The sequence below is a fragment of the Rhineura floridana genome, chromosome 1, assembly GCF_030035675.1.
Source record: "Rhineura floridana isolate rRhiFlo1 chromosome 1, rRhiFlo1.hap2, whole genome shotgun sequence".
In the NCBI taxonomy this organism is placed as follows: domain Eukaryota; kingdom Metazoa; phylum Chordata; class Lepidosauria; order Squamata; family Rhineuridae; genus Rhineura; species Rhineura floridana.
Window position 1 is genome coordinate 63,511,119 of NC_084480.1, and position 21,127 is coordinate 63,532,245.

Sequence of the window (21,127 nt, forward strand, 5' to 3'; positions counted from 1 at the left end):
GTGGGTCTGAAGGTCTATTCCTATTTGACTCTCCAATTAGAAAAGGACATTGGTCCTTACGTGAAATAAATTTCTCCTGGATGATAGTCCATCAAGTGGGCTGTGACTCCACCTGGTGACCATAGGCAGGAAATTACAGCAGAATTGCTAGGAGTAGGTCACGTGACACACACGTGACCTGCCCAGTCTTTTCGTGACAATTTGAACACTGTATAATAGCTGTAACCACAGATGACCTACTCCCTTGAAATGGAAAAAAGTACATCACAGACAAACCACATAAGATTGATAAGTCAAATGTATTGTTGAAAAAGAACAACCACCAACCCCCCCCCCCAACAATCATACATGGCATTGTTACAACATACAGAGAAAAATGGCCCAATGTATTGTCATGACCAACGTAATATTTTGGACAATGATAAGAAATTGTTGTTACACATAACCTTGTGTCTCATTTCGTTCCAGTTCTTTTTTCTTTTTTAAAAACTTAAGAACTGCGAGCTCCCATCAAGTAATTACCCTCAAACAATAACATACAGAGACTCATAGTGGTGGGCCTTGATGGACTATCATCCAGGAGAAATTTATTTCAGGTAAGGACCAAAGTCCTCTTCTCCCTGGATGATAGTCCATCAAGTGGGATATACCAGAGCAATTCCCACCTAGGACTGGGAGGGTAATGTGGCTCACAAGGTTTAAGGACATGCTGCAGGACACTGTGGCCAAAGGTAGCCTCGGTGGAAGCATGAAAATCCATTTTATAATGAGATGCAAACTTATTAGTGGAAGACCAAGTGGCTGCATGGCAGATCTTTGCTAGGGGAACATTAATCGAGAAGGCTGCTGAAGTGGAAGCTGAGAGGATAGAATGTGCCATTATATTGTTAGGGACTGGCACTTTTTGGACCTCATATGCTAATTTAATACAAGCTCATAGCAAACATGACAAGGTTGAAGTGGAAACTCTTTTTCCTAAGCAGGTGGGGTGAAAAGACACAAACAGTGAGTCAGACAGCCTAAACTCTTTAGTCCAATTAAGATACACCTTCAACGCCCTCCTGATGTCTAGCAAATGCCAGGATTTCTTGTATGGCTGTATTGGATTCAGATAAAATGAAGGAAGTATGATCTCTTGTCCTTGGAAGAATTAGTTCACCTTAGGCACAAAGGAAGGATCTAGTCACAAAATGACGCAGTCCTTGCGAAATATGCAGAGGTGCTTGGCTACGGACAGCGCATTGAGCTCCGAAATGCATCTGGCCGAGGTGATGGCCACGAGAAAAGGCAACTTGAATGACAATAAACAGAGAGGAATGTCACTGAGCAGTTCGAAAGGTGGCTTCCGCAGTGCCCCGAGGACCATTTGCAGACTCCATGAAGGGTATCTATGGACAGTAGGTGGGCAGAGGGCTGTAGCTCCTCTAAGAAAGTGTCATACCAGTGGATGGGAACTTGTAACTCCAGAAGGACAGAGAGACAAGAGCGATGACAAGGCAGAGACCTGATGCCGCAAGGTGTTGACCTTAAGGCCCCTGTTGAGGCCCTCCTGGAGAAAACCTAGAATCTTTGAGACCAAAGCATGGGTTGGGAAGATGCCTCTGCTTCAGGTAATGAAGCTGTGCCATGTAGAGCTATATATTCTTTTTGTAGAGGAGCGGTGCAATGCCAAAATGGTGGATATGACCTCCTGTGATAGACCCGCTTCCCCTAGGCAGCGGTGCTCAACCTCCAGGCAGTCAGACGCAGCCAGGTTGGGTCCAGATATTGGATCAGTCCTTGCATGAGAAGATTTCGGAGGGGCGGAAACCTCCAAGGAGCATCAATTGACAGTCATATCATCTCCGAAAACCACAGCCACCGTAGCCAGTAGGGTGCTATCAACGCTATTTCTGCACATTCCTCCCTCAGCTTCTGTAAGGTGCAGGCTATCAGAGGAGTTGGTGGCAAAGCATAGAGGAGACCCAAGGGCCAGGCGGTCACAAGAGCATCTACTGCCTCCGCCTGGCGCGATGGATACCAGGCAAAGAACCGAGGAAGCTGATGGTTGTTGGGAGAAGCAAAGAGGTCCATTGTCATGTAGCCAAAGTGGCGCTGCAGCTGAGAAAACACTTTCTGATGCAGTCTTCACTCCCCCACTTGAAGCTTCTGACAACTCAGCCAGTTGGCTGCCACATTGATGTCTCCACTGAGATGTTCTGCATGCATGGAATCCAGATGTAACTCTGCCCAGGAGAGGAGACAGACGACTTCCCACTGGAGGCTCCACCACCACATTTCTCCTGGTTTGTTGACAAGAATCTTTGTACAGACGTTGGTGCGAAGGAGGATGTGGTGAAGGTTGAGTCTGGGAATGAAGTGCTGGATGGCGAGTTGAGCCGCCCGGAGTTCCAGCCAATTGATGCTGTGTTGCGCCTCCTCTGAGGAACACCGACCCTGGATGCAGAGAGAGCGACAATGTGCACCCCACCTGGAGAGACTGGCATTGGTTGTGATCACTACCCATGGTGGATCCTGGAAAGGAATACCCCTCCAGAGTTTGGAAGTATCCATCCACCATATAAATGAGCCGGAGAGATGAGTTGGAAGGCGCAGCTGATAACGCTTGCAGGTCATGATAGGGGAGCAGGAATCACTGCAGAGGATGAGAATGATGCCTTGCCCAAGGCTCTATCTGAATTGTGGATATAAAGAGACCGAGGGCCTTGGCTATAGTCATGAGATCCACCCAGGTCGAATCAAGTAATGTTCTTGCAGTGGAGTGTATTTATTTATTTATTAATTAAATTTATTAGTCGCCCATCTGGCTGGTTGTCCAGCCACTCTGGGCGATGTACAAGATAAAAAACAATACATTAAAACGTTAAAATTTAAAACCATAACAGTAAAAACCTAACCCACCCCAAAAGCCTGCCTGAAGAGCCAGGTCTTCAAGGCACGGCAGAAGCTCATCATAGAAGGGGCATGGCGGAGATCATTTGGGAGAGAGTTCCACAGGGTGGGGGCCACTATTGAAAAAGCCCTCTCTCTAGTCCTCACCAGTCTAGCTGTTTTAACCGGTGGGATCGAGAGAAGGTCTTCTGAGGCTGATCTTGTTGAGCGGCATCCCTGACGATGCTGGAGGCGCTCCTTCAGATAGACTGGGCTAAAACCGTGTAGGGTTTTAAAGGTCAAAACCAACACCTTGAATTGGGCCCGGTAAACAACCGGTAGCCAGTGCAACTCCTTCAGCACTGGAGTGATGTGATCTTGCCGGCGGCTGCCTTTAATCAGACGAGCCGCCGCATTCTGTACCAGTTGCAGCTTCCGGACCGTTTTCAAGGGTAACCTCACGTAGAGCGCATTACAGTAGTCTAGGTGAGAGGTGACCAGGGCATGTACCACCGGTGGGAGCAGATGGTTGGGAAGGTAGGGGCGCAGCCTCCGTATTAGATGGAGTTGATACAGCGCTGCCCGGCTCACAGCCGAGACTTGAGCCTCCATGGACAGCTGGGAGTCAAGAATGACCCCCAGGCTGCGGACCTGGTCTTTCAGGGGCAATCGTACCCCATTGAGTGCCAGGTCCACATCCCCCAGCCTTCCCTTGTCTCCCACAAACAGTACCTCAGTTTTGTCAGGGTTCAGCTTTGGCTTATTCCTTCCCATCCAGCCACTCACCGACTCCAGGCACTTGGACAGGGTTTCTACAGCCAACCTCGGTGAAGATTTAAATGAGAGATATAGCTGCGTGTCATCCGCACACTGATGACATTGCAGCCCAAATCTCCTGATGATTGCCCCCAGCGGCTTTATATAGATGTTGAACAGCATCGGGGAGAGGATGGAACCCTGTGGCACCCCACAAGATGCACGTCTGCCAGGCAGAAGTCCCACAGGGAAGGGTGGTGGAGGTGGTGATCCAACAGCAGCAGCAGCAGCAGGCTCTCCTTCCCTGGGTGGCAATGTTCTACTCTCCTGCAGGCACTGGGTCTCCACATGTTCCGGAGACAGGCAGATCATGGCTTCTTGAGTGTCCAGATGGCCCCCATGTGCTGAAGGTGGCATGTGGGCACCAAGTGACTCTTGGTATAGTTGATGAGGAAACCATGGGACAACAGGACCTCCAGAGTGAAACAAACCCGCCTTCTGCTTGAAGGAGGGTGTCTGCCCAGATCAACAGATCATCGAGGTAAGGATAAATGTGGACACCTTGGCAAAGAAGGTAAGCTACCAGGGCAACCATAATCTTTGTAAACACCTGGGGGCAGAGGAGAGGTCAAAGGGCATTGTGCAATACTGGTAGTGCTGCTGGTCATAGGCCAAGTGCAGGTATTGTCTGTGCCATGGATGAATAGAGACATGTAGGTAGGCCTCCTGGACGTTTATTGAGGCTAGATAATCATTTTGATGTAGAGCCTCCTGGATGGATGATAGAGATTCCATCCTGAACTTCCAATATCGGACAAACTGGTTCAAGAACTTCAAATCCAAAATTACTCTCCAGGTTGTCTTGTCGCATTTCGGCACAACGAAGAAAATGGAGTAGACTACTGAGAACCATTATGCGACTGGTACCTCCTCTATCACTCTGATATGAAGAAGATGGAGAACGGTGTCCAAAAGAGCTTGGAGCTTTTGGGGACAACTGGACACAAGTGAGGGCAGAAAATGGTTTGGAAGGTTTTCTCTATTGCGTAGCCTTCCCGGATCACCTGTTGGACCCATAAATCTGTAGTTATGTGGTTCCAATTTGGGGGGAAATGTAGGAGCCAAGCCCCCACTAGAGGGACCACTGAGTCAGAACAGGCGTGATGAATTGTGAGGCCTGTTGCTCTTGGATCCAGAGGACGCAGGGGTGAACCTGTTTCCCCCTGTGGATTGGATTTCCTGGAGAAACAACTCCTGGCCCAGTTTGGTTGACCTGATTGGTACTCCCGGCCTCTACCTGAAGGCCGCAAAGGCCAAAAGTATTGAAACGAATGAAAGGACAGCTAGAATGGTTGAAAGGATGGCTGGTAAGGAGTATACCTCCAAAAAGGTCTGCACTCCTCCCAGCGCAGGTTGGCCAAGAATGGTTTCCATTTTTCTTTGGGATCCACTTTGGGTGTGAGTAGTGGCTCTGATTCAGCCAAAAGGTCTGTGACTGGGTCTAGTCAGCCCTCCCTTTCTTGTCCTGACTGGCCCCAGCGGAGAAAGGGCGAAAGCTGGGGTTGGGGAACAGGAGATAAGGGAAATGGACACTGACAAAGATCTATCTATCTATCTATAGTCTTCAAAAAGACTAACGTAATGACAACAGAAGATTTATGTAAATTTAAAGTTGACAATGAGGACATTGAACTCGTCAAGAATTATCAATACCTCGGTACAGTCATTAACCAAAATGGAGACAATAGTAAAGAAAGGAGAAGGCTGGGACTGGGGAGGGCAGCTACGAGAGAACTAGAAAAGGTCCTCAAATGCAAAGATGTATCACTGAACACTAAAGTCAGGATCATTCAGACCATGCTATTTCCGATCTCTATGTATGGATGTGAAAGTTGGACAGTGAAAAAGGTGGTAAGAGAAAAATCAGCTCATTTGAAATGTGGTGTTGGAGGAGAGCTTTGCGCATACCATGCACTGCAAAAAAGACAAATAATCGGGTGTTAGAACAAATCAAACCAGAACTGTCACTAGAAGCTAAAATGATGAAACTGAGGTTATCATACTTTGGACACATCATGAGAAGACATGATTCACTAGAAAAGACAATAAGGCTGGGAAAAACAAAAGGGCGTAGAAAAAGAGGAAGGCCGAACAAGAGATGGATTGATTCCACAAGGGAAACCATAGACCTGATTTACAAAATCTGAACAGGGTGGTTCATGACAGATGCTCTTGGAGGTCACTGATTCACAGGGTTGCCCTAAGTGGTAATCGACTTGAAGGCACATAACAACAACAACAACACACACACACACACACACACACACACACACACATACACAAAGAGGAACAACAACACTTATTGAATGAAGGAAACCACAAAGGTAGGAACAACTGTGAAAAAACAATGGAGAGAAAAGCAGTTGAACCACCTAGGTTGACGAGGCAGAAAAAGACTAGGCCGGTCACGTGTGTGACCAGACCTACTCCCAGCAATTCTGCTGTAATTTCCTGCCTATGGTCGCTAGGTGGAGCCACAGCCCACTTGATGGACTATATTCCAGGAAGAATGGTTCTTCATAAGCAGGGAAGTGGTAAGATGTTTCTAGGTGGTACTATTAATAGGGTTGGTCTTTCCATGACAGCAGAGCAACATCAGGGCTACAGAAGGTTTAGGGTCAGTTCTGTCTCCTAAGCAGTAATTCCCAAACTGGTGAATGGACCACGCAGGGGTCCTTCCTGAGTCCTCTGAACCTCCTCAAAGGACCATCACACTTGATGCTAGTTTTCAGAAACTGCCCTGAGTAGTAAGCACTTTTTAAAACTGGAGATAGTATCTGTCCCCATTTATGCATGACGTGCTTTCTACTCATATATGAAAGGCTTTGTATTCAAGCCATAAAGCGCTATCTTAGCCTCTTTGTTTTGTCTTTAGCAGCTGCTTAAGGAGAAATTCATCAGGTGAAGCTCTCCTAATCACTAGTCTGGGTTGGGGTGAGGTGACTTTGCTTGCTGAATTTCTGCTTATCAGGCAGTAGTTAAAAGGCACAGGCGCTCTGCAAAAAGTTTTACTCACCGTAAATCTACATGCGGTACAAACCTAACTCTTACATCCTAAATTTCTGATTCAGTTAAACTTGGAAGTTATTTCTTTATTTATTCCTTTAAAGTTGGGAGAGGTAAGGTCCAAAAATCAGAAGCCATACATGCACACTTAAAATGATTTAGCCCACCAAAGATCCACAGACACCACATTCTTGTGCTCACATCCAGGGCTATTAAAAGGTAGATAGATGTATGTACTTCATGTTTATGGGTTAACAGCCCAAATTCTAAACATGTTTACTTGCCACTAGGTCCCACTGGGTTCAGTGTGATTTACGGGTGTGTTTAGGATCCCATTATAATTCAGTTGAAATGGAAATGGACCACCTTCATGTGGATTCCAACTTATAGCAACCCTAGGGTTTTCATGATAAGCGGTATTCAGAGGGGGTTTACCGCCTTCCTCTGAGGCTGAGAGGCAGTGACCGGCCCAAGGTCATCCAGTGAGCTTCACGGCTGTGTGGGGATTCAAACCCTGGTCTCCCAGGTTGTAGTCCAACACTCTAACCACTACGCCACATGGGTGCCCAATTCAAATAAATGTTTGGACATACAGAAAACAACAATGGCGTTTATTCTGGATTAATTAACACATACACAACTGTACAGGAATTGATATTGTATGTAGTGTAAAATGAAGTGTCCGAAGGCGTCGTCCTCTTCTCCTGGATATGGCGTAAAGATGGTACTGGAGCAGCGAGACTAGCTTGCAGCTGCCTTTTCCACCGCCTGTCCTTGTAGCTTAAGCGCGGAGAGGCGGCGACCGCAGGCAGGAGAGACTGCTGTGTGTGTAGCAGCCACCTCTAGCAGTGGGAGGGATTGGAGAAGCCCCCAAAGGAGAAAATGGTCGATTAGGGCTGATTCAAGAGGCAAAGCTAGTAAGCTTGAGCCACTGAGAAGGGGAAGCGAACTAGACACAGCGACCTTGTTTTTTGGCCTTCGTCATCAGAGAGGCTGTTTTTCTGCTGTTGGTAGCGGCAGCTGATGTTATTGCATGAAGCGGATCTGCGGCTGCAGGACCGGCAAACGCGGCCGCCTCAGCAACATGCAACTACACCCCCGGAAGGTGGAGGAAACCGAGTGAGGAGGAGTTGCAGCAGCGGCGGGTTCTGCTTTCTCCTTCTCAATTTGTCTCTGTGTTTCTTTTCCTCCCTGTTTGGGGTTTTGATCGCCCAGGGGAGGCAAAATGGAGCCTTTCCCCAGTAGCGGTGAGTACGGCAGACCTTTATCTTTCTTTTGGCTTTTCTGCACGCCAGTTGTAACCAGACTCCTTGCTAAGCTGTTGGAGGAGCTTTTATTATAGAATAAACCACTTATAGAAGACACCACCCCACCCAAAGGCGTGCCCCGACTGTGCTGGGAAGAGAAACTTGCCGCATCCGCAAGGCCCCGCGACTCGGAGCGGCCGGAAGGTCAGGGGGTCGCCTCCCCAAAAGTAAGCGGGAGAGGAAGGCGGCATGGGTGCGTGCGCACCCCCTTCTCTCCCCCCCCCCCTTTAGTGAAAAAGCTTTGAGGTAACTGAGCTATCACAGCCACCAAGACTCTATATAGGAAAGTTTGGTTGGAGGAAGCCTCCTCGTGGCCTGAGTGAGATGCTTCTGAGGCAGAGGACCCTGGGTTAATACTAGGCAGCCCTTTCAGGAAGGAAGGTGTGTTGAATGTTCGCTCTATAGAACTAGAGTGGCCTGTCATATCGGCAAAAGCTTTTAAAAGTGAAGGAGGGTATCCGTGACGAGTGACGATTCATATCCTTGGCTGTGAGCTAGCCAGATCTTGAGTGACGTAAACTAACCGACCTGTTGTTGTTACTTGCTTTTCACTTGTTGGCCCCTAAGCACAATGCAGGCGAATGGGCTGGGTTGCTCAGAAGTCCCCGTGCTCTTCTTTTATTTTCAGCCCAAAGCCTTAATGGTAGGATGGAAAATATCATGGAAACTATAGTGGGATGCAGACTGTACTTCAGCTGGCCAGCAAACTTGGCTTTAGTGGGCCTTTGTGTCCTGGTGAGTGTGGTGAGTGAATAGATGGCAAACCACCCCAGTGTGTCTGGGACAGGAAGCCTTTCCTGTCCAGGAGTTATAAACAATTTTTTATTGTTTTTATTTATTGAAAAACTTATACGCCACCTTTAAAAAAATAGTTACTGCTATACTCCAACTCTCACCTGAGCAAAAGGAGAACCAAGAATACAACTTGAGATCTTAGTGCAAGACTTTTTACCAGTTGTCTGGTGGTGTGTGTGTGTGTGTTTAAAGAGCGTCTTCATAGGTATTCAGTGTAGTAATTGGAAAATTAATTATTTGCTTTTTCTCTCATACAATAATGCTGGGAAAAACAGAAGGGAGTAGAAAAAGAGGAAGACCAAACAAGAGATGGATTGATGGAATGTCAAAAGAGAAACCATGGAAGAACCTTTGCAATCTTTCCCTGCTTTTTAAATATATAATCTTTTGTATGAAGAGGCAGTACAATAAAGGCAGGGGTAATGTTGGCTGCCTTAGCTGTATATAGTTACATTTTATTCTGTAAAACGTTGTGTTGCTTAAACAGAAGGAATACATGCATTTGGGGTGAAATTCTCCTGAGATACAGAGATACATTGGACTACATGCTATCTTTATAAATGGATGCTTCCAAATCTGTATTTGCTAATATAATTTAGGGCAGGTGTTGCCAATATGATACCCTCCAGCAGGACTAAAACTCCCATTATCCCTGATCTTTGGCCATGCTGGCTGGGGCTTATGGGAGTTGTAGTCTAGAGATCACAGCATTATCTATTTCTGACCTGGGGACAGAGGAGCATGTAGTGATAAATTAAGCGGTGTGGGAGAGCCTAAAAATACGTTCTACCTGTCAGTACCTCCCTTTAGGTACCTCTAAGGCTGGCTGTGTTCCACTCACTAGGTTGGGCTTTTGGTTTCAGAACCTAGCTGTGTGGGGTAGGGGAAGTGGGAATTACTTAAAAGCATTTGTGTGTGTGGTGGTACTCACTAGTACAGAATTTGCTCACTCTTTTTTTGTGGCCCATGGCAGCCATTTTGTGTTGGCACCCACTACTTTTTTACTCAAAAAAGCATTGCTTAAAGAAGCTGGGGGCCACTTGCAGAGAGAGATTGGTGGAGAAAGGTTAAGCCCTTTGTCCTGCCTATCAGTAGTTTCCTGCCCTTGCATTAATGTTATGAAGAAAGTATAATGAGAAATCACTGATACTGCCTTTACGTCTGGGATAGTCCATGTGAAGTTGTCCGTACACGAAATGTTCCTCAGGCAGCCTGCTGAAACATGTCAGGGTTTTGTTTATGGAGCACAGTACTGCATTCTTAACCACATGGATGGAACTTCTATATATCTGGTGCCTGTAGTAGGCCCTTTTCCTGAGATACCTTAGTAAATCTGTAGAAATATCCTCTAAATTGTCCCAAGATCCTTTTTCCTTTAAGATTGGGAAGAAATGGGCAGGAACAATGTTACTTTGGTTCCATTCATATTATTTGTTTTCCTGGGATAGCTTATTTATATTCTTTTTATTAAACTCCTCCCTCAGATGTTAGAACAAGCATCATTCAGGGAGCAGGATAAACTGGCATGCAGTTTCTTTTTTGCTTGCTTCTAGGACCTGATAACACTTTAGTGATCTTTGCTTCTGATGAATTCATCTTTGAGGTGCAATAGCACTTGAATAGGGAAAGGAGACATATACAATTCTGCCAAAGGGTACTCTTGTTTTGGCAGAACAGGTTCCGTAAGTGTTTCTGTTTGAAGGGATAACAAAGGTTATATGTTTATTTGTTCATTTCTTACCCAAATAAAAATCCTTATCAGTGAGAAGCAAATGCATTCTGGTCTGTAGCCAGGACTTATCTCCTTCCCACTATTGCCTTGTTATATTTTCTGTGACTCTTGGCCTGACGAAAAAAGTCCTTGCAAGTTTTTTTGCTAAGTCATAAAACTGTTTCAAGGCATATTTCCTTATATATATATATATATATTTTAAAAAATGCATTGTGTTTGCTAGCACCCCTGTAAGTCAAGGAAATAAATGAAATTACCTGTGATTAAGCTATTCCTTGTCATAAGTAATATCATGGTAAGAATCTGAATTTTCCAGAAGTAAAACTGAGAGAGTGGAACAGCTAAGATCACCTAGCTCAGGTGTGGGGAACCTTTGGCCCTCCAGATGCTGCTGAACCATGGCCATTAACCATGCTTGCTAGGACTGATGGGAGCTGTAGTTCAGGAATGTCTGGAGGACCAGTGGTTCTCCACTCCTGATCTAGTTTAAGTTGGTAAAGCAATATCATTATATGATGCCTGTGACTAATTGATCAAAATGATAAGTTATGTATTGCGTTCCAGAGAGAGCCAGTGTGGTGTAGTGGTTAAGGTGTTGGACTACAGCCTGGGAAATCAGGGTTCAAATCCCCACACAGCCATGTAGCTCACTGGGTGACCTTGGGCCAGTCACTGTCTCTCAGCCTCAGAGGAAGACAATGGTAAACCACCTCTGAATATTGCTTACCGTGAAAACCCTATTATGGGTCGCCATAATGCAGTCCATTTTCATTTTTTTCATTGTGTTCCAGCAGTTGAGCTCTTTCTTTTGTATTCTCCTTGTTTTCTGTTCTCAAATTAAGTCTTTTATTTCTTCAGTGTAACTCAGTCTGTGTGTGTGCGTGCATATTTGGCTGTCTTGGTTTATTTTAATTATTATTTGAACTGTGTGCTATTTCCAAATTAAACAGTTTGAGGTGTCCCAACATTTTTGCTTTGACATTTCCAAGCTACTCATCTGGAATGGAGAGTTTTATGTGCCAAGAACAGGCATGTGTCAAAGGTAGGTCAAGGAGTCATTCCACTTTCACTGAGGTACCAGAGTAAAGGTTGCCTTGTGTACAAGAGACTTAAGTTGCCATACATAACATTGTTGCTATTCTGAATTTTGTTACAGTATGACAGCTATGCCCGCAAAATAGCATGTTCAGAAAAAATAAGAGCACTAAAATATTACTAATTTGGAGTATTTAAATATTATTAGCTTGAAAGAATAGCAAAAGTAGTTTTACATTAAGTAGTGTGACTTTGCACCGCATAACATAAGGTAAGTAAGTAAATAATTCCAATCTAAGTGAACACCACTAGAGTTAAACGCTATTGTGTAGACCCTCTGGGATGAGTTTATACTTATCCCTTTTCTGTGTCATTTTCCCTGCCCCCCCAAAAAAGGGAGAGCACAAGCTTATTAAACTTAATGAATACATTGAACAGATGCGTAAGAGCATATAACTAAATTAATTTAAATTGCTAAGAAATTTTAAGACACTTTGGAAGAAAACATTTTGTAAAGAATTAGAAAGAAACTAGAATTGCCATAGTTAGGTGAGAGCATAAAATGTTGATGATTTTACATTAAATTAATAGTTTTGACTTCTGTAATACCTTCTCAAGAGACATTAAGAATGCAGATGAGCACAATCCAAATCCCATTTGGCAAGACACTTATCCGCTGTACTGACATTTGTGTGCTATCCTGTTCTGATTTTCAATATTGAAGAGAGAGGGTGAAAACATATGATAACTCTATTATTGGAATTAAATACTGCCATAGCTTCAAATAATTCCTACATAACAGGCAAAGACTGACAAAGAGATGGATTGTGTATAGGAGAATGACAGATAATTCCCCATCGTCATTATTGCACCCCGCTGAGAAATGCCAAAGAGAACTTTGGCCTGCTGATGAAACCTTTTATAGAAACACATGAACAACAGGGTGGATTGATTTAAAATTGATTGATTTTGGTTTAAATTACCAAGGGGGGAGGGAGACCAGTTTAAATCCAATGTTGTAATTATGCAGCCATATGGTGGGAGCTGATCACATAGGTCCCAACAATGGAGTTAGTGGTCCATGGCGGGGGGTGATTCTTTGGAAAGATTGATGTGATTAGTCCCCATCATGTGGTTCGGTTATGGGGAAATGGTTCTGATTTTTTAGGGTAACCCTTAAAGTCTCCGCAGTTGGGAAAAGATTGTGGAGAACAAACATAATCACTTTTTGTGGGTTCCTTAAAAACCATGCTAGGTTACCTCCATGACAAGTGTGGAGAAAGCTAGGTGTGTGCATGTTCCCTCTGTAATCTTATGAAGTCCAGTTTATGAAGAGGCCCTTCTGAACTAATTTATAAGGTATCCTGTGCATTTTAGGATGAAGGGAGGAGGAGAGTTTGAACAGTTAGACGCAGTCTTTGGAGAAATTCTAATTGTACCCTCTGTGTCCCATTTGTTGCAGTAGGATATGGCTTCTGACTTTGAGTACTTGCTAATGGTTTTTAGGTTGTATTTCCAAGGTGTGTATTGCTTCGTATACTTGAGCAATTCTATTCTGTAGAATTTTGTCCAGGAATTGTTCAGGAATTTGTGTTCCTGAAATTTCTGATGTTTACTTGCTATTTATATTTTGGACTTAATAACTTATTTTTCCTCTCCCTTACCAAGGAGGAACCAGTTCACTGAAGTCATGTGGCTTCTCCTGTCATCATTTATATGTTCATGGAGTTGTTTCCAAGAGATGACACTGAGCACTGTATGTAATTATAAACTTCCCTGAAAGGGATGGAGAGACAGATGCATTCAGCTTTTTGGAGGAAAAGTGAAATACAAATGTAATGATCTCATGAGCAAACAACTGAATAGGATTTGTACTGTTGCTTTCATTGGTTAAAATGTTGAAACCTTTTTTAATGTTTGTTAGACTGAAGTAACTGAGAACACGATCTATCTTAACTTCAACAGTGGCTAATTCTCTAGGTATATGAAAGTTCACAAAGCACAGGATGCAGCTAACTTCTTACATCTGCCCCCAGCTGTCATGATGAATTAAGGAATCATGAAAACTTGGGTGAGCCAGTTAATTTAAAATTAAATATGCAGCTTTAATTACACACAGCTGGACAGGGATAACCTGGGTTCAGTTGTCCATGCTCTGGTAACCTCCAAATTAGATTACTGCAATGCGCTCTACGTGGGGCTGCCTTTGAAGACGGTTCGGAAACTGCAGCTTGTGCAAAATACAGTGGCCAGATTGGTAACAGGGACCAGATGGTCCAAACATATAAAACCGATTCTGGCCCATTTGCATTGGCTGCCTGTAAGTTTCCGACCTCGATTCAAGGTGCTGGTTTTGACCTATAAAGCCTTACACAACTTGGGACCACAATACCTGATGGAACGCCTCTCCCGGTACAAACCCACCCGAGCACTACATTCAATATCAAAGGCCCTCCTCCGGGTGCCTACTCCAAGGGAAGCTCGGAGGGTGGCAACAAGGGAGAGGGCCTTCTCAGTGGTGGCTCCAAATTATGGAATGATATACCTGATGAGGTGCGCCTGGCACCAACACTATTATCTTTTTGGTGCCAGTTCAAGACTTTTCTCCCAGGCATTTTAGCATGTGTTTTAAATTGTTTTTATATTGTTTTAAATTTAATATTGTGTTTTAAATTGTTTTTAAAATATGTGTTTTATAATAATAATAATAATAATAAAATTTTATTTGTTAGTTGCCCATCTGTCTGACTTAACAGACACTCTGGGCGACTTGCACAATATAAAACACAATTTAAAACATATTCATACAATAACCCACCCCAGCAATCCCATAGGCCTGCCTGAATAACAAGGTCTTTAAGGCTCGACGAAAAGCCATCAGGGAGGAGGCATGTCGAAGGTCAAAAGGAAGCAAGTTCCAGAGGGTGGGGGCCACGACCGAGAAGGCCCTCTCTCTGGTCCGCACCAGCCTAGCTGTTTTCACCGGTGGGACCGAGAGAAGGTCTTGTGAGGCCGATCTTGTTTGGCGGCATATTTGGTGATACTGGAGGCGCTCCTTCAGATAAACTGGGCGGAAACCGTTTAGGGATTTAAAGGTTAATACCAACACCTTGAATTGGGCCCAGTATACAACTGGCAACCAGTGTAGCTCCATCAACACTGGGGTGACATGATCCCGGCGACGGCTTTGCTTTATTAAGCGTGCCGCCGCATTCTGTACCAGCTGCAATTTCCGGACCGTCTTCAAGGGTAACCCCACGTAGAGCGCATTACAGTAGTCTAATTGAGAGGAGACCAGGGCATGTATCACTCATGGAAGCAGATGTATAGGAAGGTAGGGTCGCAGCCTCTGTACCAGATGAAGTTGGTACCAGGCTGCCCGACTTACTGCAGCTACCTGGGGCTCCATGGACAGTTGAGAGTCCAAAATGACCCCCAGGCTGCGGACCTGGTCCTTTAGGGGCAGTCTCACCCCATTAAGCACCAGGTCAAAGTTTCCCAACCTTCCCTTATCCCCCACCAGTAACACCTCAGTCTTGTCGGGGTTCAGCCTCAGCCTGTTCTCTCCCATCCATCCACTTACGGACTCCAGGCAATTGGACAAGTTTCCACAGCCAACTCTGGTGAGGATTTAAACGAGAGATAGAGCTGCGTGTCATCCACATACTGGTGACACTGCAGCCCAAAACTCCTGATGATAGCTCCCAGCGGTTTCATATAAATGTTGAATAGCATGGGGGCGAGGATAGAGCCCTGTGGCACACCACAATTAAGGGGCCAAGGGTCTGAAACCTCATCCCCCAACGCTACTCGTTGATATCTGTTGGAGAGATAGGAACGGAACCACCGTAAAACAGTGCCTCCCATTCCCAATCCCTCCAAGCGATTTAACAGGATACCGTGGTCAACGGTATCGAAAGCCGCTGAGAGATCCAGGAGGACGAGGAAAGTATGTTCTCCCCTATCCAACACCCTCCTCATATCATCCACCAGAGCGACCAAGGCTGTTTCAGTTCCATGTCCAGTCCTGAAGCCCGATTGGAAAGGATCTAAATAATCTGCTTCCTCCAAGTGTGTCTGTAACTGTTTAGCCACCACACGCTCAATCACCTTGCCCAAGAATGGTAAATTGGAGACTGGGCAAAAGTTGTTTAAATCTTGGGGGTCCAAGGAGGGCTTTTTCAAAATAGGTCTTATCACTGCCTCCTTGAGGGCTAATGGCATTGCACCCTCCTCCAAGGATGCATTTACCATTGCCCTGATCCCTTTGCCCAGTCTCTCTTTACAGCTTACAATGAGCCATGAAGGGCAAGGATCAAGTAACCAAGTGGTTGGTTTCACAGTAGAGAGCACCTTGTCCACGTCATCAGAGAGAAGAAGCTGAAACCGATCCCAGCAGACCGGATTGCAACTGGCCGCCTCTGGACCACTACTTGTAACCACGACGTACAGAATCTTGCCCTTTAGGCGCTCGACTTTATCGGCAAAGTGTTTTACAAATGTGTCACAGGAGGCTTTTGAATGTTCCATAGGTTCCTGAGCAACTGGACCGACCAGGCTTCGGACCACTTGGAACAACCTCCTGGGACAGCACTCTGCCAACGCAATAGAGGCAGCAAAAAAATGCCTCTTTGCTGCCTTTGTTGCCCGCTGGTAGGCCGCTATTGCCGCGCTAACCAGTGTTCGATCGCCTTCAGCGCGCGACTTCCGCCATCGGCGTTCTAGTCATCTCACCTCCTGTCTCAGACTGCGTAACCGTGGTGTGTACCAGGGTGCAGTCTGAGTTCTGTTCAGGGGGAGAGGATGTTTCGGTGCCACCTGGTCTATTGCCCTAGTGATCTCATTCCACTCCATCACCAGGGTTTCGACCTGGTGTCCTTCAGTAAGCTCCAAATCACCCAGCGCATTCAGGAATCCTTTGGGCTCCATCAGGCGTCTGGGGCGGACCATCCTAGTAGGTCCTTGTCCCCTGCGGAGGGTATGCGGCAGTGAGAGATCCATATTCACCAGGTAGTGATCTGACCATGACACAGGGCTAGAAAAAACATTCCCCATTTTCAGATCACTTCCCTTCTCTCCCGAGACAAACACAAGGTCAATAGTATGGCCGGCTACATGGGTGGGACCTATATTACTTAGGTGCAGTTCCCATGAAGTCATGGTTTCAATGAAATCCCGAGGGGCTCCAGTGAGAGCGGCCTCGGCATGCACGTTGAAATCCCCCAAAACCAATAGATTTGGGGTAAACAACCGCACAGCCGAGACCACCTCAAGCACCTCGGTCAGGGAGTCTGCTGTGCAGCGGGGTGGGCGGTACACAAGCAGAATTCCTAAACTGCCCTTTGGTCCCAACCTCCAGTACATACAATCAACAAACTTGGTCTCGTGGAGAGGAGGTCTGGTGAGAACCAAGGACTCCCGATAAATAACTGCCACCCCCCCTCCCCGCCTACCAATCCTCGGCTGCTGTGCATATTGGAAACCCGCTGGACACATGGCCTCAAGTATGGGAGCTGAGGCCTCATCCAGCCAGGTCTCCGTAATGCACACCAGGTCCGCGTTCTCATCCAGGATAAGATCGTGGATGAGCGATGTTTTCTGAACGACAGACCTGGCGTTACATAACAGCAGTCGAAGGTTGGATGGAGTCTTACATCCCCCAGTTATCTTCTGGTTTTGGGCAGGCCCGGAACAAGGGATGGGTATAATACATCTATCCCTTGTTCACCTAACTTGGCATGGCCTGCCACCCGCGCCCTTCCAGGATCTGCCGCCAAGCCTCATATGAATTGTATATTTGTTTTAATGTTTTTGATTGCTGTAAACCACCCAGAGAGCTTCGGCTATGGGGCGGTATACAGGTGCAATAAATAAATAAATAAATATCACTGAACATATTACCTTTAAATATAAAAAATATGAAAATATGAAAAATATAGGGTTTTTTCCCAGTTCAAATATGATGTGCCTGATTATTACTCTTACTCTCTGGCACATCGGAGCTGTGGTTCTGATGGTGCAGACAAAATCTGTTGATGACTATATCCTTTCATAATAGAGATCAATTAAAGAATTTTAAGTTAGACTGCCAAAAACCCACATAAAGAAAAAGCTAGATCATTCAACAGAATTCTGTTCCTGTGATACTTCACAAATATTTTTAATTAGTCAGTGAGGCAGCATCAAAAAGCAAAAAATTATTTCAATCTGTGTCCTGTTTTGCAAATATATGAAAAGTTTCTCTTAAATTGTTACAAGTTAACCAGATGCCAGGCATTTCAGCAGAACAAGTTGTTCAACATACCTTTCTTTGTGAATAACTTGAACAAAAGTTGCCTGAAGAGTTTTGTTGCCAATATTTATAAATAAGTTAAGGTGAGAAATGCTTAAAACAGCTTTCAAGTTACAACTGCAATAGCAATAGCTTTTGCATGTGGGTGTTTCATAGTTGTCCACCTTTTCTTATTTACAGAATCTTGTAGCAACAAATAAACCAGAAAATGCTAGCAGAGGTAAATAAACAAAGCCTAGGAACTTGGACACCAACTAACGTACAACATTTTTGCTTCACCTTCATGCATGTTGCACCCTACTTCCTCCTTTCTGTAATGCATATTGATGCGAGCTGGTTGATGAGCAGTTGATAGTCATTATCTTATCACTTGGAATGTTAAATATATAATTTTCTTTTAAACAGCTCTAAATATTCTACCAATCAGTGTCATGAGCTGACGTTGGAAAAGTGGCGCGAAACGATCTGTGATACAGCAGTTATAATAGCAACAATTGTACTCTCTAAGGTAGCCTTCACCAACCTAGTGCCCTCAGCCCTGCCTGGAGCTGATGAGAATTGTAGTCCAAATTATATGGAGCGCACCAGGTTGGCAAAGGCTGAGTGAAAGGAACCATTTTCTCAGGTATATAAAACATTTCATTTCATTTCAAGAGCTTGGGAAATACAGTATTTTGGCAACAAAATAGCTAGCATAATAATTAAAACAGTACTGATTATATGTGAGAAATACGAACTTATGCAAAAATAGATGGTGTGGAGAGTCCTTGGGGTATCACTTTCATGATTTGAATTCCAGCAGCTGTTCACTGCCTCAGAAATACCATTTTAGAAACTACTATGTTGCTAGTGAAATTCTGGAAGGTTGATGAAACTGGATGGACCATTAGTTGGTCTTGATTCTTTTTTAGCCCAAGTCAGCCATGAGGATAATGTTTATTATCAAACTGAGTACAAATGGCTATGATAGCACCACCCTGTTTGGGAGGGTAAACTTTGTTTATATTGCATAAGATACAAGGTGTTCACATGTGTACAGTGGGAACTGGGTGTTACTGTTTTATAAAAAATTGTGAGAAATGCATGTGGATGAATCTTAAGAATCCGTCTGCCAACATGGTGATTCTTAATGCAATTTTCCCCAACTTACTGCCCTCAACTCCCACTTTGGAAAGGATTGTTGGTTTCTTTGCTACTTTACTGTTGCTGTCCTTTGTCCAGTTGGGCAATAAATGAGACTGGATTCCTAAGCTTTCCTGCTAGCCCCACAGGCGCTACGCTGGCTTAGTTGAGTGGTGGTACAAAATGAGTGGGCAGGCAGATAGATCTGAGGCTTGGCCTCTTAACTCTCACATTTCACTAGCTTGTTATAGACTGCATGGTGACTTGAGAACAAATTGTTGTAGCCACTAATATGCACAAAGTGAAATTGCAATGTGCTTGCACTGCACTGAGATGGCGCCCCCTTTCAGTAGTGTGTGTTGCATACATGGCAATGCCAAAAATGCTGACTCTGTGTGTGTGTGTGTGTGTGTGTGTGTGTGTGTGTGTGTGTGTGTGTGTCTTCACATCCATAGCCTCCTAACAAGAGAGTGATGTTCTGGCAATTGGCAACTCTGTTAAAGCAAGTGTGGGAAACATTTGGCCCTCTAAATGTTGCTGAACTACAACTCCCATCTGCCCCAGCAAGCATGGCCAGTGGCCAGGAATGATGTAGTTTAACAGCATATGGAGAACCAAAGACTCCCCACACCTGATATAAAGAATGTGAGTGAGAGTGTGCATGGGCAATTGTTAGGCTGTAATCTATAAACTGGATTGCTTCTCAAGGAAAAACAGCAACATTTTAAAAGTGAATATACTTCATTTAGTGCTGCTACAAAAAAACCCACCACTTGCTGGGCAATTTTTAATCTACCTACTCCTAGGACATCCACAATGATGCCTACATTGTGGTTATGCCTCACTGTGGTAGTCCCCATTGCTTTATTATTTATTTATAAAAATATTTTTATACTGCTATTTCATTAAAAATAGCAAAGCAGTTTACAATACATTAAAACAACAACAACCATAGAATAAAAAAACCAATAAAATACAATTTGAGTGCAATCCAGTGGATAGATAAGTTGTGGTCCACATATTCATCCAAGAGTTGTGGATAGAGATGTCCAAATTTTCATGTAGTCATTTGGAATCATCAAACACCACAAATGTCCCTACATAAAACAGTTGTTCACTATGCAAGGCCTCCTGTATTTTCTTATTATTTATTGGATAGTGTAATGAACTTCCACTCTTTTATTGCATTATTTGGTAAACAATGTTTCAAATCATGATGGGATGCTGAACCTTTAGATCCTAGATGCAGAAGAAATAGCTAGCTTCTTTACTTGGCACAGCAACCTGTCCGTCCATCCTTTAGTTCGTCACCCATTTGGGGGTTGAGTAAAGGTGTGGTTGTTTTTAGTTGATCTCACAATTGGCCTTTGGGATAATCTTTGGTCTGGTCCACTGGGGCTCTTCTTATGTTCTTATGGAATGCAGCATTCAGGCTCATTCTGGGCTGCTTCTGAGCTTGTGGTGATGTTAACTTCGCAGCTCCTTTTCATAGCTCTGCAGTTGTCATAGCTCTCCAATTGCTTTGAAAGAAGCAGTGGTGTGTCCCCTCCTTGAGAGGCCCTCCCTAGACCCAGAAGATTTGAGTAACTACCACCCAACCAATATTCCATTTTTTGGCGAGGTCTTGAGAAGGTTGTAGACATGCAACTTCAGATGTAGTAGATTATCTCTGGACCCATTTCAGTCATGCTGCAGACCTGGGTTTGGCACTGAGACAGATTTTTGATTCTGGTTGATGACTTGATTCAGGAGTGCAAGTGTGACCTTGTTTTCCTTGATGTTGGCAGCATTTGATATCAGTGACTATGGTAATCCTCCTAGAGCATCTCTTTGGATTGGGAACTAGGGCCATGGTAGAATTGAAGTTCTGCTTCCACCTTCAGGGTTGTTACCAGAGAAAGCATTTCATGACTTGTGCTTAAACCCATGGCAAGAGTGCTGTGGTATTCTGCAGGGATTCTGTCCCCAATGTTATTTAATGTCTGTATGGTGGGTGTGGTCATCAGGGAGCCTGGAGCTCTGTGTCACCAATGTGTAGACAATATCTTGCTGTTTATGTCCATACCATCTGAACAAGATGTAGCTGTGTCAGTGCTGAAGCAGTGTCTGCAGGCAGTCATGGGCTGGATGAGGACCCATAAACTGAAAATG

At 44.6% G+C, this 21,127-nt stretch overlaps 1 protein-coding gene across 9 annotated transcripts in view; it reads left to right on the forward strand.

Annotated features, from left to right (window-relative positions):
* LNPEP (leucyl and cystinyl aminopeptidase) overlaps window positions 1-21,127 on the forward strand; it is an 87,801-nt gene that overhangs the window by 5,757 nt on the left and 60,917 nt on the right. Inside the window, exon 1 of one of the 9 annotated variants that reach the window (XM_061622695.1) lies at window positions 7,468-7,940. The exons of 2 other annotated variants lie outside the window; for them this stretch is intronic. In XM_061622695.1, the coding sequence (XP_061478679.1) occupies window positions 7,919-7,940 (22 nt within the window). In that variant the 5' untranslated portion in view covers window positions 7,468-7,918. 6 more of the 9 variants (XM_061622741.1, XM_061622702.1, XM_061622721.1 and 3 more) reach the window with 6 other exon arrangements.